The 17,495-nt window shown below is 38.4% G+C and overlaps 1 protein-coding gene across 9 annotated transcripts in view; it reads left to right on the plus strand.

The window, feature by feature from the left end:
- The window catches only part of LOC130907443 (MAM domain-containing glycosylphosphatidylinositol anchor protein 2-like), a 459,232-nt gene that overhangs the window by 405,497 nt on the left and 36,240 nt on the right, over positions 1-17,495 (plus strand). For all 9 annotated transcript variants that reach the window (XM_057822539.1, XM_057822545.1, XM_057822543.1 and 6 more), the window contains 2 exons: positions 7,000-7,020; positions 13,954-14,109. In XM_057822539.1, the coding sequence (XP_057678522.1) occupies positions 7,000-7,020; positions 13,954-14,109 (177 nt within the window). The remainder of the gene's footprint in view (positions 1-6,999; positions 7,021-13,953; positions 14,110-17,495) is intronic.

Genomic DNA, 17,495 nt, shown 5'->3' on the forward strand with positions numbered 1-17,495 from the left:
TTGCAAGTTAAATCCTATTTATGGGCGTGTGAGTATGTGCAAAGGAGCAGTGAAGTGGCCTCTGGGCTGCCTCGGCTCGATTTCCTCAGTGGGAGAAGACGCATTGCTTGAGCAGACACGTTCATGCGGACCATACCAAATAGCGAGCGGGCTGCAGGTAGAAACAACTAGAAGAAAATACATAATAATAGTCACAACAAAACATTATCTATGAGTGCGTGAAAGAGAGAAGTGTGAGGAAAGAAGGCCCCAGGCTGAGTGGTCATTTAATATATTTATTTGCTGCAACAACCACCTTCGAGAATGCAACCACACACGCACACACACTTGCTATGCTGCAGTGCTATTCATTTTGCACAGTCCACTGTGGTTTGGATTGGCAGCATAAAAGATTATTAAAGCATTTATACAACGTGCGCACGCCCACAGTTGCGGCATAGACACGCTCCCACTTCACTTTAATAGGTACAGCACACGTACACAGTGAAGAAAATCAAGCTCAAGAACTTAACTAGTGATGTACGATCCAAAATTTCAATCTTATGAAATTATTTTAAATGGTTTTACTGTAGCCTACTGTATATTTATTGAGAGGCATACTGTGTGCATGCGAATTTTTATATAGGTATAGTGTTTGGATTCACACAAAACTGTTATTGGGAAATCAGTGGAAAAATACTGCACCTAGTGTTCATAAAGAAAATAAGCCAGTTGATAACAAACATTGTAATTCAATAACCTCCTTTATTAAATGGGAGTAAAAATGTTGTATGTTTGACAATGTTTATTACCGTAATTTGGGGACTATAAGGCGCTACTTTTTTCCCTCATTTTGATTCCTGAGGTTTATAGTCCAGCGTGGCTTATTTGTGGATTCATTTGGGTTAATAGGTAACAATTTATTTGACAGCGGCGTTATAAGACTGCCATAAGACCATCATAATTATGACCTGACATTATCATGGGCATTAATGATGGCTTATGACAGATATCATTAAGTGTCATCCGGCAAGTTATGTCACTAAGTCCATTTATGTCCAGTGCGGATCTTTTACATACAGTTGCGGTCAAAAGTTTACATACACTTGTGAAGAACATAATGTCATGGCTCTCTTGAGTTTCGAGTTATTTCTACAACTCTGATTTTTCTCTGATAGTGATTGGAACAGATACTTCTTTGTCTCAAAAAAAACATTCATGAAGTTTGGTTCTTTTATGACTTTATTATGGGTGAACAGAAAAAAGTGATCAAATCTGCTGGGTCAAAAATATACATACAGCAGTGCTAATATTTGGTAACATGTCCCTTGGCCATTTTCACTTCAATTAGGCGCTTTTGGTAGCCATCCACAGGCTTCTGGCAAGCTTCTGGTTGAATCTTTGACCACTCTTGACAGAATTGGTGCAGTTCAGTTAAATTTGATGGCTTTCTGACATGGACTTGTTTCTTCAGCATTGTCCACAAGTTCTCAATGGGGTTTAAGTTAGGACTTTGGGAAGGCCATTCGAAAACCTTAATTCTAGCCTGATTTAGCCATTCCATTACCACTTTTGATGTGTGTTTGGGGTCATTGTCCTGTTGGAACACCCAACTGCGCTCAAGACCCAATCTTCGGGCTGATGACGTTAGGTTATCTTGAAGAATTTGAAGGTAATCCTCCTTCTTCATTATCCCATTTACTCTCTGTAAAGCACCAGTTCCATTGGCAGCAAAACAGCCCCACAGCATAATACTACCACCACCGTGCTTGACGGTAGGTATGGTGTACTTGGGGTTAAAGGCCTCACCTTTTCTCCTCCAAACATCTTGCTGGGCATTGTGGCCAAACAGCTCGATTTTTGTTTCGTCTGACCACAGAACTTTCCTCCAGAAGGTCTTATCTTTCTCCATGTGATCAGCAGCAAACTTCAGTCGAGCCTTAAGGTGCCGCTTTTGGAGCAAGGGCTTCTTTCTTGCACGGCAGCCTCTCAGTCCATGGAGATGCAAAACACGCTTGACTGTGGACACTGACACCTGTGTTCCAGCAGCTTCTAATTCTTGGCAGATCTGCTTTTTGGTGATTCTCAGTTGAATCTTCACCCTCCTGACCAATTTTCTCTCAGCAGCAGGTGATAGCTTGCATTTTCTTCCTGATCGTGGAAGTGACAAAACAGTGCCATGCACTTTATACTTACAAACAATTGTTTGCACTGTTGCTCTTGGGTCCTGCAGCTGCTTTGAAATGGCTCCAAGTGACTTTCCTGATTTGTTCAAGTCAATGATTTGCTTTTTCAGATCCATGTATGTATATTTTTGACCCAGCAGATTTGATCACTTTTGCTGATAACCCATAATAAAGTCATAAAAGAACCAAACTTCATGAATGTTTTTTGTGACAAAGAACTATCTGTTCCAATCACTCTATCGGCGAAAAATCTGAGTTGTAGAAATAACTGGAAACTCAAGAGAGCCATGACATTATGTTCTTCTCAAGGGTATGTAAACTTTTGACCACAACTGTACATTCAAAATGGAGATAATGTCATAAGCATTCATTAATGCTCATGGCAGTGGCATGTCATAATTATGATGGTCTTTTGACAGTCTTATGGCGCCACATTCAAATAAAGTGTTACTAAATACTAAGGATGCAACAATACAGTTAAGTCGCGGTTCGGTACGATTTTCGATACGAGGGACACGATTTTCGATATTTCGATACAAGTGTTTTTTTTATTTTTTATATTGCTAACATTGAAAATAACAATGTCATCATATAATCATGAATTATAATGCATAATATTTATGTGCTTACTTCTTACTGATCTGAAGAAGTGTTGTATAAAAGTGCTGACAACAATCTTTCCTATTTGTAAAGTGAGGCAGGTCACACTGTTGATTGCTATTACTCTCTTAGGAGGTATGTTTACCACATGAAAAAAAACATCTTATTTGTGGTCCGAGTCCATCTGTGTTACGTACTGAATTAAGAATATTTGCAGCATTATCTATAGCAGACATGTCCAAAGTCCGGCCCGGGGGCCAAATGCGGTCCCTGGTCAAATTTCATCCGGCCCCCAGCCTCCGTCATAAAATCAATAACGTCTGACCCGCACACAGACTTAATAAATTGGTCAGCAGTACTGCTACCATCATATGAAGTAGCTTACACACTAAATGCTGCTCCTCATTTACCCATGAAAAGGCGGCAGCACTCTAAGCAACATTACCCCATGTGACCCTTAACTCCCAATTTTCTAAAATGGTGACAATCAACACAAAAGAGAAAGTTGACTGTGACGGCTGACGCTTCAGGGATAGGTGGAAATTGGACTATTTTTTCACTAAAATACGCAAAAACTGTGTCTGCCTCATTTGTAAAGAGACAGTCGCTGTTTTTAAAGAGTTCAATGTGAGGCAATATTACCAAACAAGAGACGCTGACATGTACAACAAGATTACAGGGAAGATACGTAGCAAGAAATTAAAGCAACTTGAAGCTAGTTTAATTTCACAGCAGCAGTATTTCGCAAGAACCCGAGAATCTAAAGAGAACGCCACAAAGGCTAGTTGCGAGATTGTTGATATTATTAATTTAAAAAAAAATAATGAAGCAAATGTGACACACAGAATGACCACAGGGTCATAACATTACTAAAATTTGCTTAAATATATTGTTCTACGTAAAGGACGTCAACCAAGGTCGGCCCCCCATATTTTTACCACACCAAATCTGGCCCCCTTTGCAAAAAGTTTGGACACCCCTGATCTATAGTCGCTGGTATGGATTGTTTTGGCCTGCTTAACTTCCATTCAGTCATGGCGGTTTTTAATTCATCGATGTAGTATATGGTCAACGCGTCCCATGATCACTCTGGGCTCACGCAGCCAATTGCATGGGACTTCGAGGGGATCTAACGTAGCACATCTAAGTTGCTATTTTATGTTATCTAGTGTATGCGCATGAGTGTTGTCGGGCATTTAAAAAAGTTAACAAACGCCACAGAAGTCACGTCTGCTCAATACTGCACAACACCAGCATTTGACAATCGATTTTCATAAACAGGTTGAGTTTGAAGTACAGCGCTCTTAAGTTGCCACTCATTGTTCATCATGTAACCGTGAGTTAGCTCTCTGTGACCCATGGTCTTAACCTGTCTGTTGTCTACGCGAGGTTATCTGTAGCAGCCAAGTCGGCAACAAAAATTTTGGAGTACCTTGTTGTACGTATCCGTAAAGACAGTCTTTGTTTGATATGTACAAGTGGGGATAACATATCAGCTCACCCAAAATGCTACCAAACAATGGATCTTTACAATATTGAAGCCGGCAAGCCGCCTCCTTAAGTTTCTGTCTTTCCTTACGAGCAATGATCCTTGTGCGCCACAGCTTCCACCTTTAATGCTGTATGGGGATGAGTGGAGGAGGGAGCTGCTAGCAGAAGTATTTGTTTTTTCAAGGCAAAGCTGCACCGGACATTTTAGCGAGAGAGAATAGATAGAGAAAATAGATTTTGGGAGCTTTTCATTTATGTGGAATGTTTTTTGCGTATTGAATCAAAGAGTATCGAACGGTTCAATGTAAAACCGAGTATTGTTGCATCATTACTAAATACCATAACTAGCAATTAATGAAACAACTAGAACAGTAACTGAAGAAATAATTAGCACAGAACATGAATTTTGATTTGTTATTTACATCTGTAGCGCATGATAGGAGGCATGTTGGACGACAACAGTGTTGACAGCAGTTGGCAGCAGAGGTTGACTGTCTCCCCCAAGTGAACAGTGATGGCCAAATGAAGCTTCTTGAATCATTTAGCTGCAATGCTTCATGGTGTTCAATTGGGTCTTATGACAGTGTCATGAGGCTGCTGTCAAATAACGTGTTACCGGTTGATATTTTTTGGTGTAAATATCCCACAATGCAGTGAGGACAGCTGCAGCTTATAGTCGAGTGTGGCGTATCTATGAACAAATGCAATTTTCGGTTGAAATCTGGTGGGTGGCGGCTTATAGTCAGGTGCGCCTTATAGTGCAAAAAATTACTGTGCATAAAAACTGCTCCAACTATGGTAATGTTGAATTAATAACAACAACGAGTATTGGATGCAGTTACATTGTGCTGGCTTACTTGATGTCGCATCCTTTGGGTTTATATTTTCTAGTTATTTGTGTTTTCCTTGCTAAAATCAATTTTTCCATAAATCCATGCAGCAAACTTGAGTATCAAGCTTAAGGACAACTTTTCCTTTGTCGGAATGATTTGTTATTACTGGCTTTAATTGTTTGGATTCCAATCAATCCCTACCCTCCCTCCTTTCCCTTAGTGACTGTGGAGCATCCATAAATCATGTGGCTACATAGTTTTGTGCTTGAGCTGCTGCATCACATCTATTCAGCTGGTCAGCCATCGATCATTGGAAAATGCTCATGAATCTTCCTGGCAGGTTAAATGCTGTTTACTCTGCTTGGAAAACACTTTTTTTTTTAAGTGTAGAAAACTGGCTGCTTGCAGTAGCCTCCACCTTTGTGACGCCGCCTTCACAATGGAAAGCAATGTTGTTAACCGTGAAGTCTGGAAGTAAGAAAGAATGAGTCAGGGATTTAATGTGATTAGCGGACATTCATTTTGGTGTTTTAGTGGACGTATGAAATGGGCTTAGTGCTCCAAATGGGAGTCACCTTGTACAGAAGAATCGGCAATGCCGCTAAAAGCGTTTTCTGAAAAAGAAAAATCCTATTAAAGTAGTCAGTCTGGCCTACAAAAAAAAAAAAAAAATACCCATTGGAAATACAATGGTACCATGACTTACAAATGCCCGCTTACATGTTGAAGGGAATGGTATCTTATTTCGTATTAACTGTTTGACTGTTTGTATTACTCTAACGCACCCAATATAAAAAAACAGCATTTATATGATAGTTTAAGAAAAACAAGAACAATATGTTTCATATTATGGACTTCGAATGATTGGAAATTGCTGCGCCAAGACAATGGGCAGATAAGGGCATAAGAGATACAGGACGCCTTCTGACCACCGACGCCCAACGCCTGCGTCATGCAGCTGACTGAGCAAGATTGACGCTGACAAGCAGGTGATAGCCAAGACATCTTCAAGCCCACGTCTGGACCACCAAAACTCCGCCATCAACTCCTCTGTGAGGGCAACTATGGATTGTCCAGAACAAGGGCGAGACATTCTGCCTTACCACAAGGAAAGCCTGATATCCAAATGATAACCCAAGAAGACCAAGGCTGAGAACTTGAACACTCAGTGCCTCCTTGGCGCTGAGGTGGACAAAACCTCCTACTCTGGTTGCCTCAGTAACGGTGACTCCACAACAGTGATGCACGAACTATACAGCCCAATATGCAACAAAAGATTATCCTAAGCAACACCCTTCTTCTGGCCCACAGCCTGCCCCTCAAGAGCCTTCAAAAAGACTAATATGTTTAACTAATCGTTGCCATTTTTCTCGGGAATCTTTTGTTGACACGTGATATGGTGACCCTGTGTCCAGTTTGCCTCCTCGCCTGGGTCTATCTGTGCTGTATGATTTCCGCCGCCTCCGAATAAATTGTCAACTTGTGTTTCGAAGCTTTTTCCAGCTTTTAAATGGAGTCAGTACAAGGGGTTAAGACTAAGGTGAACATGCGGAGTTTGGCCTTTTGGCCGGGTTGTCGGATTCTGCCATCCCGGCTCGTTTGAATTCCGTGGTTCCGGCGGTTCAGCTGGCGCGATTCTGGCAATCTGGCTAAAAGGTCAGATTCCTTCAGTGTTTTTCGATTTATGAGCATCGCATCGTTTGGCTTTGTACCGCGAGCTGGAATTAGAATCACGAGAAGCCTTAGATATTCTCTGAATCTTAATTTTATAACATTTTATTCACTTTAATTTATGCAATTTGTTTATTTAAGAATGGATGTCGTTTGTGGTTTACGGTTTGTCATGTTTATGAAGCGATTTAACTACAACAGATTTTCTAACACCTCTCTTTCGTTTCTCTCTTCCCCAGCTCCCATCAACCCTCACCTAAGTAAGTATGAAGGCTGGCATATTATCACTTGTATAATGTAATCATGGCCTTGAAACATTTCCCGTCAACACCATATGACTGAAATCTATTATTTCACTCAGTGATGGATTGCGGATGTAAACAGTGTCATGTGATTTGTGCAAGTGTTTATTCCCACTAATGGCATTCTTCATTGTTGCTCTCAACTTTACAAAACCACACACGTTGACTGATTGAGAGAGCGCCGCTGCACTGCGCTGCTGGGAATATTTATTCATATTTCCACGGGCTTTTTTTTAAAAGATAGATCTACGCAAGAAACAACAAACACGTTAATCACCGGCATCATTAAAGGAATCCCTGAAGTCATCTCCGAGGGTTCAATTCCCACTCAGTCAAAGCGACAGTGTCAGTGTGAATGTTTTTTGTCGATAAATCACTGCTTTTGCAATGGAATATTAGGACCATGTCTTTGGCAATGTTCAGCATGATTAACTCTGACTTAAACCGGGCTCCTTTCTTGTCATACTAAAAAGCGGTAAGGAAATGATTTTGCTCACGCTGTCGGTTTCTTAGTGGGAATAAGACACACTCGTCACTTTATAACACATTCCTAGTTGTCAGAACAGAAAAGTCCGTAGATAGAGCCGCAAAATCCTAAACTTGGCCAAACTGAGTGTGCTTTTTAAAACCGTTTGCTTTCATCTGGTTACTAGACACAGTACACGTTATTGGCACCTTTGGGATAAATATTGCACTTTATTCAATTCAATTTGCTCATATTCCTTTATATTGTTATGATTATTTTCTTTAAAACGGTAAAAATAATGAATAATTTCTCGAGCCATTCAGGCATGCACACGGTCATTATGTTTGATTGTCATTAGGATTATAAAAAGGTACCAGTACTTGATAATCCCTGTAAGGGCTCCCTGGACTCCTTAAGGGGTTTTGCAACCAATGTGTTGAGGCACATTAGTGTTTCGTGGAAGATTATCATTCCAAATTTCAATAAGTTGTTCCAAAATGTATTATCTAATAGGTCTCCTTGTTCAATTTTTGCTGCCAGTGACCTGAAACAACAGGCAGAACAATCAGATGCCTGTATGTATGACGGGATATAAAATTAAACTGTATATGCGCAAGCTGTTGTTCATACAACAGAATAATAGATTTGTACTTTTTAATGTCTTATCTGCGAAGTATCTGTTCCTCTATTAGTTAGTGATATTCACCACATAAAACTTCACGTGACTTCAGTATGCAGTAGTTCGTTGCTGAAAAGCAACCACAAGATAGTGCTAATGCTTTGGACCGAGCAAAAGTAAAGCAAATACCGTAATTTCCCGAATATAAGGCGCACCCGTGTATAATGCGCACCCCAAATTTACTTGTAAAATCTAGGGAAAATCATTGTACCCGTTTATAACGCGCACCCTAATTTAAGCACCAATAAATAGAAGAATACAAAAAAAACAGCTTGTGTACAGATACAGAAATGTCATTTTACTGACTGGTGAAACACAGCACAAGCATAGCACATTGGTAGTTCAATACATTACCTTAAACTGACAATATTTACGGTAATAATAAGATTTGACAACTTCTCCAACTTACCAGAATCTAGGAGAAAACAAAACAGATGTGACTTTTCTTTTAAAGGCTGCTGTATAACTTGCTCGTTTCATCATGATGAATAAATGTTTCTTCCATGGATTGATACGGTAAAAGGAAAGTGAGAATTTACGTCGGAAATTGGAAAGCGCATCGGTGTCAACACGACAATAACAGTAGGAACTATTGTTATTTGGGTTTGAGTTTCCCGAGGGACAGATATAGTTGACGGACACAGAAAGTCTGTGTGCTTACGTTTGTTATGGTCCGAATTGCGGAGCTACAATAAACTTTGACTCAAATGAGTTCAAGAAACTAAATTCTGTGCTTTATGAAGAGTGAAAAAAAGAATTTAACACAGACGAAATCATTCGGCCGATCAGAGTGAAGTATTACCGAAACAAAATGGTGACGTCACGTACCGTAATGGTCAGCAACAGGTCGCCGCATACGTTTCTTCAACACAACGTGGCCGTGTCAATAAAAAAAAAAAAACGGTTTATATATATATGTAATATATATATATATTTCTGTCTCCATCCATGTACCTGTTTATAATGCGCACCATGATTTTACAAGTTGATTTTTGGGGAAAAAAGTTTGTGTTATATTCGGGAAATTACGGTAGGTGAGTTTTAAAGAATATAACAATAACAAGGGAATCCTTGACTGCATACAGTTTTTGTGCTCATTTTGTTTGGTGAGCTGCGAGAACTTGATGTGTCCTGGCTAGGGATGTCCCCGATCCGATCACGTGATCGGAAATCAGGCCATTTTCAGAGGAACGGAATGGGTTGAAAAGGATCGGGGTTTTTTTTTTTTTTCATTTTAAAAAGAAATATATGGCGGAAAACACAGACAAGACTGAAAAAGCAGTTTCTGCTCTTGCACTCCTCTTTAAAAGAAACTGCTGTATTTTAAGCCAAAACAACTGTTGTGTTTGATAGAAAAATATGTCTATATGCTACCATAGCAGATTCATCACGCATAAAGCCCCCAAACTATTTTGATTTTGCCTGGTTTACCCTGAAAACACCCGTTTACAGACGGGCAACCGCTTTTGTTTCAACCCAGCAATAAAATGAAGGTAATTAATTCTATTTATTATTCAAAATGTCTGTCATTTTTAGCTTAGAATCATTAATTGATGCCTAATATTTCGTTAAAAAAAGAAAAAAAACTAAAAAATTACTCGCATATTTTAAACTTTTAAACAAATTATGTCACTACGAAAAAATGGTGTCTGTAAAAAAGTCACGGATATTTACCTCATGACTATCGCTTAATTCTATTTCTTTTGTTTGTTTGTCGCATTTTTCCGATATGTTAGATGATACATAATCGATCCAAACAAAGAAAAATTGAAAAAACGTTTAAAAAGGTAAATATATGAAAAACAAAATCTCGACCACTCCTTGATGTCTGCGATTTCTGCATCGCGACCCTTGTTATATTACCGTGTTTCACCCATAAAATCCCCCAAAAATCCAGCTGTGGCCATTCACAGATGTGTCTTGACACTCAGTGATACATGCTACATGGAGTTTTTGGATCGAAACAAGGTAAGTACGCAATAATATCTCGTTAAAGTCAATTCTGCTCTCCCATGCCCTTACCTCCAGATAGGGCTTTGCTGTTTAATTTTTTTTTTTTTTTTTTTTTTTTTTAATGCCCTTCTGTTCAAATTTTTTCTTCCCCCAGAAAATGGAGATTTTAAGCTTTCCAATGTTGTGTCACATGTGCATATCGGACAATTTTGAAAGTTGGCTAAATTGGGGGTCTCAGAGCGGTACTTCAAGTCACCTGAATGTCTTCCGCCTTATACATATATGTTTTTATAAAGGTGGATGGATAGAAAGTCTTTTAGTTCTTAAAATATAAACGTTATTATGAGTTAAAATAATTTTGATATGAAAACCCCTCTTGATGTTTTCGTTTTTATACAATTTGAAAAATTTGTTTAACTAGTAGGTCACCATTGATGTTTACCTCGCAGGGTGGTGACATCTAATGGTTACGTTGCCGGGCCTCCAGAGTAGGACTAACGACATAAACATGTCATCTGTTCAACCCTTTTAATTTGAACCAGAGAGGAACATTAACGAGCATGACAGCACTGTCGATATTTCACAAAATGAGCGGCAAAAGCAAAATGAACAGGAAACACTGGATGAAACGAGGCGAGAGCATGACAAAACCGGTGTTCTGCCAAAATGTGCTACACTGGCGAAAGGTCTTACAAGAGGCGAATTTGACACCTAAAGTACTACCGTGCGCTTTCAGCTTGCTTTGTTAAGAATATACTAAAGATTAGAGGTGTGCGAAATTTCCGATTCTTAGATTATTCGCGATTCGGCCATGGAAGAGTCGAGAATGATTCACAAACATCCAAATTCCGACTATTAAAATATGTCAAGTAAAGCAAGTCAAGTAAAAACCACTCAGCGCGCCGCGCAGTGTTCGGGACGCAATGAGGAACGGAGCAAGAGTAGCTAAACATCATGCTTGTCATTACCCGGCCCCTCGGGTAATGCCAATGCTCAACACACGGCTCTAGCTCAACTCATGCCGCGAGATAAAAAAAAAACAATATACCTGACTGCTGCAGACAGCTGCTACAAAGTACGTCCACATAATGGTACGGTAGATATCATATTTATATAGGACAAGATGCAAAATAGACTCAGTGGCGTTCGCAGTATGTACAAAAAGCTAGATGCATGCGTTAGTAAACAGCCGCCATCTTAAAGCAGTAGACTTCCCTGCAAGGCTGTTGTAGTGAACCTTCCAAGCGAACCTAATTAACTTTTTATCTAAAATACTCCTAAATCGGTAAAATATTGACTTGAATCCATCTTTAAAATAGTTTGAAAACTTTCACATGTTGAAAGTAGACCAAAGGGAAATTATTGAATAACGGGAGCAATTTTAACAACTCTAACGGTTGATTCACAACATTAAATTAATTGAATGTTTATTTAAGCCTTCGAGGCTTTTATTTATTCTTTTTTTTTTTTTTTTTTTTTTTAAACAGTTTTTGTAACTAATGTACAAAACATTAAAAGCAGCTATTGGGGGGGGGGGGTCATCAATAATTGATTTATAATCGAATCGTAGCCTCTGAATCGTAATCGAATCGTTAGGTGCCCAAAGATTCCCACCTCTACTAAAGATGCTTTAAGAAAATACTTAAACGTACTAATATCAAATAAGGGTGGTTTAAATATGCTCTGTGACTAATGTGGTCAACAGATCAACAATCTGCTTTAAAGCTACCACAAGAAAACACAGTGCTTAAAAGTATAAGAGGCAAACACATGCAAAAAGTATTTTGAGGCAATGAAAAGGTAATAAAAGACTCAATAAAAGCACAAATAGTCAGTACTCGCCACGTTTAACCAATGTGCGCATGTGTTGGACGTCTCGCGCGTAGAAGGAATTTCAAAAGACTGGTAGTGTTCGTCTAGTGAGTGACAAACTACTTCATCACCCCGAGTGTCCATTGCGCGCATAAAACATGGCGCTCTCTGTAGGTCAAAACATGTAGTAAATATTATAGATTTTTCAAAAAATGGCAACATTTTATGTGTTTCTAATAACATATTTTAGTAAAAGAGAACAATTGTGACCTATTAGAGCCTACAAGTCTTTAAATCTATCGTTCCATTTAGCGGTAAAAATTTGCAAAATAATCCAGAAATACAATGGCATTGCCAAAATAAACAAAAATATACACGTTTTATACTCTGCAACACTGCTGGAAAAAGCGGAAGAGGAAGTATTGTAAACACTACAGTACTGTAACATGTTTGGAACTTTTGTGATCGAGACATCACTAGTTGTAGCTCAATGAAGGCGAAGCAACACTGGAAATACAAAATGGACAAGTGAAGTTAACACACGTCCTCTTCCTTCCTTCCTCACTGCTGAAATCCCATGTCTGGATTGATACCTCCATTACAAATGAAAAAATCAGTGCGCCCACAAGCAGGTCAGAGTGCAGAGGGTTGCCGCGTCCTTCCGACCAAGAGCTCAGCTGCTTTTCGCTTTTGTCTTCTTCGGCCCTCCTCGGTGCGCCCACGCAATTCACCTGACTAGCGGCTGCCCACGCCGCTATGCTCAAGGTCATGACTCAGCAAATGGCTGCGAGCTACATTTTAATAAATCAATGAATATTTAGAGCAGAACTACCCGGTATGCTGAACGTTAGTGCTTTTAAGGACACTGCGGGGTAACGGCGTGTCCTCCCGTGAGCTGTTAAGCTTTTGTCTTTGCGCAGATTAAGCGGAGGTTCTGACTGTGCCGCTCCCTCAGTTGCGCCCCTTGGGCAAATTCCTCTAAACATGCTTACAAAAACTTTTATCATGTTCTCTTTTTTTCCCTTACACGCTACATGCCGTTATCTCATGACATGCCCTAATTAAATTGGAGTTTAAAGAAACAGTTTTCATGTTTTATAGGTCAATGCAGCTTAAACCGTGCAAGGCCTCTAATTTTGTCGCTTCTATAGCAGGACCTGATTTTTTTCCCCATTGTTTTTTTCCATTAGTAACAACAGTATATAGTAATTGTTTGCAATTTTTTATTTTCACTATGTCAAGATCTTTGCATGCCCTCTCTGCGAAAAGTGCTGTATAAATAAAGATGGACTTTCTCACATTGATTGAACTCTTGAGTTGACTGACTCCTGACTCCGATTAGCTCTTGGAGAAGTCATTAGCACTTAACACTTTTTCCACACTGCACTGTGACCGGACCTATGAGCCAAATGTGCTCAACACTAGGAAACCATAGTTTCGTTTCGACACGAAAATCCAAGCAACGTCAAACAATTCCTAAGAATAAAATATTTAAGCTTTTTTAAACGCGTTCCTGTTCACGCCAAAGAAAAACAGTTGTCTTTGTGGGACCTTAAAACCAAGGTGTAGACAAAACTGAATAATTAATGTCCCGCTACACCGCAATTATTTTTACATTTTTTTACGCTTTCACAGAATTTTAAGCTGTGTGCTATTCATATAGTATTATGGTTATCATATTATGAGTTTTGTGCCATCGAACACCCACGTACACTACAGCCTAATGTCGTATAATATTTGTGGCGCAGCAAATCCCTCCATTGTGAACACCTCTTTGTCAAGAAAACCCACCACGTGAGCTTGCCAGTGTTGCTGTCAGCGCAAGTTCATGTCTTAATCTAGAAATCTGTTCAACGTGTGGTGTAATTAGGACTTTGCTGTTGTGGAGCCCCCTGAGAAACACACATTGGCCACAGGTCTCATGAATACGTATACAGTATACACACACACATACTGACTGTACGTTTATAAATCTCACCAGGAGAGTTCCACTGCAGCTTTGAGGAGGAGCCCATCTGCATGTTCACCCAGGACAAGAACGACGACTTTGATTGGACGAGGCACAGCGCCGCCACCCGCGACACCAAGTACACGCCAAATACGGGACCTAGCGGGGATCGTGCTGGCTCCAAGCAGGGTCAGTACTACCTTCATTAACTGAAGTAGTGTAATAAGTGGTAAGAAAAATATTTGGTAACACTTTACAATAAGTGTCCCTTAATTAACATTTGTTAACGCATTTTAGACAATAACTAATGTTTATGTAACATTACAATAATTAATATAATTGCTTTTCCAACATTTATTAATATATTAATTAACAAGAGTTAATGCATTAGTTAGTGTATAACCAGACAGTAACTAATGGTTTGGTAAAATTAAAAATATATCTAGGCCTATATAGGGTTAGGGTTTGTTAACTTAGTATTTATAATTTCTTAGTTAAGGGACACATGTGCTACACTTTACAATAAGGGTCCAAAAAGCATTCAGTAATGGTTAATAAAGGTTAAGGGGGGGTGAGTTAAGCATTTATAATTTCTTAGTTAAAAGACTCTTGTGCTACACTTTACAATAAGGGTCCAAAACACATTCAGTAATGGTTAATTAAAGGTTAAGTAATACTTATGAGGTACTTTCACGTGAAATAATACCATACTTAAGGTTAGGTTAGCAGCACCCAAGGACTCACAGAGCAATGTTTCTCATTTTAAAATAACAATCACTTACTAGTACATACTTACTAGTACATACTAGTACCTACATACTCATTTTGTAAAACATTAATAACTATTATTGCACTAATGTATATGTGAATTAATATTAAGTAATGTATTATATACGTATATTATGTATTATAACCTAACCTTAAGTATGCTATTATTTCACGTGAACATACCTCATAAGTATTACGTAACCTTAATTAACCATTACTGAATGTTTTCGGGAACACATATCCCTGAACTAAGAAATTATAAATGCTTAAGTTCTCCGCTCTTAACCTTTATTAACCATTACTGAATGCTTTTTGGGCCCTTATTGTAAAGTGTAGCACATGTGTCCCTTAACTAAGAAATTACAAATGCTTAAGTTAACAAACCCTAACCCTATATAGGCCTATATTTTTTTTTAATTTTACCGAAATTTTTAAATTTTACAGAATTTTCAAGTTACAAAACTACTACTGAACTAATTAATGTCATTAATAGAGGTACCACTGCATTTAAATAGTTTCACCATTACCCTTTTGTGAGACTAAAGATATCAAAACAGAACACTTAATTCTTCTAACTACCATAACGCATACCATGCCAAATCATAACATAAAACAAAACACTTCAACTTCTCTGATTCACGTCATGATAGTGCCTGAGCCATTTTCTTCCGTCCTTCTGTGGATGGAGGTAAACTTACTTCTATACATCAGATCAGAAAAATTTGAAAATCAGGCTTTGGTGCCTTCTCAGTTGCTCTAGCTAGCTCCCCTTTCCCAGATGACAGAATATTGGAAGAAAATTTACAGTGAACCCAAGATGAGAATTTATGGCATATTTTGGATGGAATGCTGTTTAATGCTTAATTGCTTTTAGATCAGGTACAGTCTTACACAGAGGTGGGGAGAGAAGCCAAAAATTTTACTCAAGAGTAGCGTTACTTCTAAATAATTTTACTCAAGTAAAAGTGGTCATCCAAAAATGTACTCAAGTACAAGTATAAAAAAAAAAAAAAAGTATTCGTTGAAAGTCATGAGTAACATTCTGAGTACCTGCTTACAATGTCTGATTTTTTTCTCAGCACAACTTTATCTATATTAACTGTTATTATTATACTGTACCATAACCTATTACTAGGGCTGTCAAAATTATTGCGTTAACGGGCGTTAATTAATTTGTTTTGATTAATCACGTTAAAATATTTGACGCAATTAACGCAGATGCCCCGCTCAGACAGATTTAAATGACGGTACAGTGAAACGCTCACTTGTTAATTGTGTTTTATGGAGTTTTGCTGCCCTCTGCTGGCGCTTGGGTGCGACTGAGTTTATAGGCTTCAGCACCCATGAGCATTGTGTAAGTAATTATTGGCATCAACAATGGCGGGCTACTAGTTTATTTTTTGATTGAAAATTTTACAAATTTCATTAAAACGAAAACATTAAGAGGGGTTTTAATATAAAATTTCTATAAATTGTACTAACATTTTTCTTTTAAGAACTACAAGTCTTTCTATCCATGGATCGCTTTAACAGAATGTTAATAATGTTAATACCATCTTGTTGATCTATTGTTATAATAAACAAATACAGTCCTTATGTACCGTATGTTGAATGTATATATCCATCTTGTGTCTTATCTTTCCATTCCAACAATAATTTACTGAAAAATATGGCATATTTTATAGATGGTTTGAATTGCGATTAATTGCGATTAATTACGATTAATTAATTTTTTAGCTGTAATTAACTCGATTAAAAATTTTAATCGTTTGACAGCCCTACCTATTACATGACCATATTAGGCCAAAAAGATGACAAAAATCATAAACTTCAAATCAGAACAACACTATGAAAAATCACCCGTCCAAAGATCATGAGTGCCTTTTAGTGGGGAAAAAAAAACATTTTTGCTTCTGATTGGTATAATGGAATGTGGTTATTGTTGCGACATCTCATTGGTGAAAGTGAGACAGCCAATGTCGGCATATCTGGCAAAAATAAAGTCAATATGTAAAATAAAGATGAAAATTGTAACATCTGTAGCCCAAAGTAGTGGATTAAGAGTAGTGTTTCTTCACAAATCTACTTAAGTAAAAGTAAAAAGTATTGCGTGGTAAAACGACTCTAAGTTGTACATTTTTCTCAAGAAGTAAATGTAACGTGTTACTACCCACATCAGGTCTTACACAGCTCAAACCCACATATGCGTGTATACCTACTGCATGCATGGATCCATGCATAAATACATACATTTGCACTCAGCGAGATGTAAAATTAGCGATGGCCGGCATGATTAATTAAAGGCTTTTTTTTCCAAACATGTCTCTAAAGTGCCACTATTTTGAAAAAAAGCAAGAATACAAGTTTGAATTATTGAAAGTTGAAGGCTGCATAATGTATGCCTCGACCAATTTGCTCAACACAACACAATCAAAACGGCTCGCATGCTTCCCTCGCCATGGTTACCTCAGCTACCAGGCGCGTAGTTGTTTAGCATTCAGCATATTCACCATCAAGTATTCAATAGTCGAGATGAATAGAGGATAAACAAAATTGAAGATATGAGGTTATCTGTGACAGGACTTTTAAAATTCTCTGGAACTCCAGCAGCAGGAGCAGCAGCTGAGGCAGTAAATAATGCATCAGCTCTAATCACCTAATGGTCTCAAAATGTCCAGCATTTCATTACTGGCCTCTGTTCCTCTTTGAGAATAATTATCTGAGATTCAGCCCGGGGAGATATTCCATTAGATTTTTGGCTGGCGGGGGGAGCGATGCTGCTTAGTAGCCCCAAATTACCATTGTCA

Source organism: Corythoichthys intestinalis, chromosome 19, assembly GCF_030265065.1.
Source record: "Corythoichthys intestinalis isolate RoL2023-P3 chromosome 19, ASM3026506v1, whole genome shotgun sequence".
NCBI classification, from domain to species: domain Eukaryota; kingdom Metazoa; phylum Chordata; class Actinopteri; order Syngnathiformes; family Syngnathidae; genus Corythoichthys; species Corythoichthys intestinalis.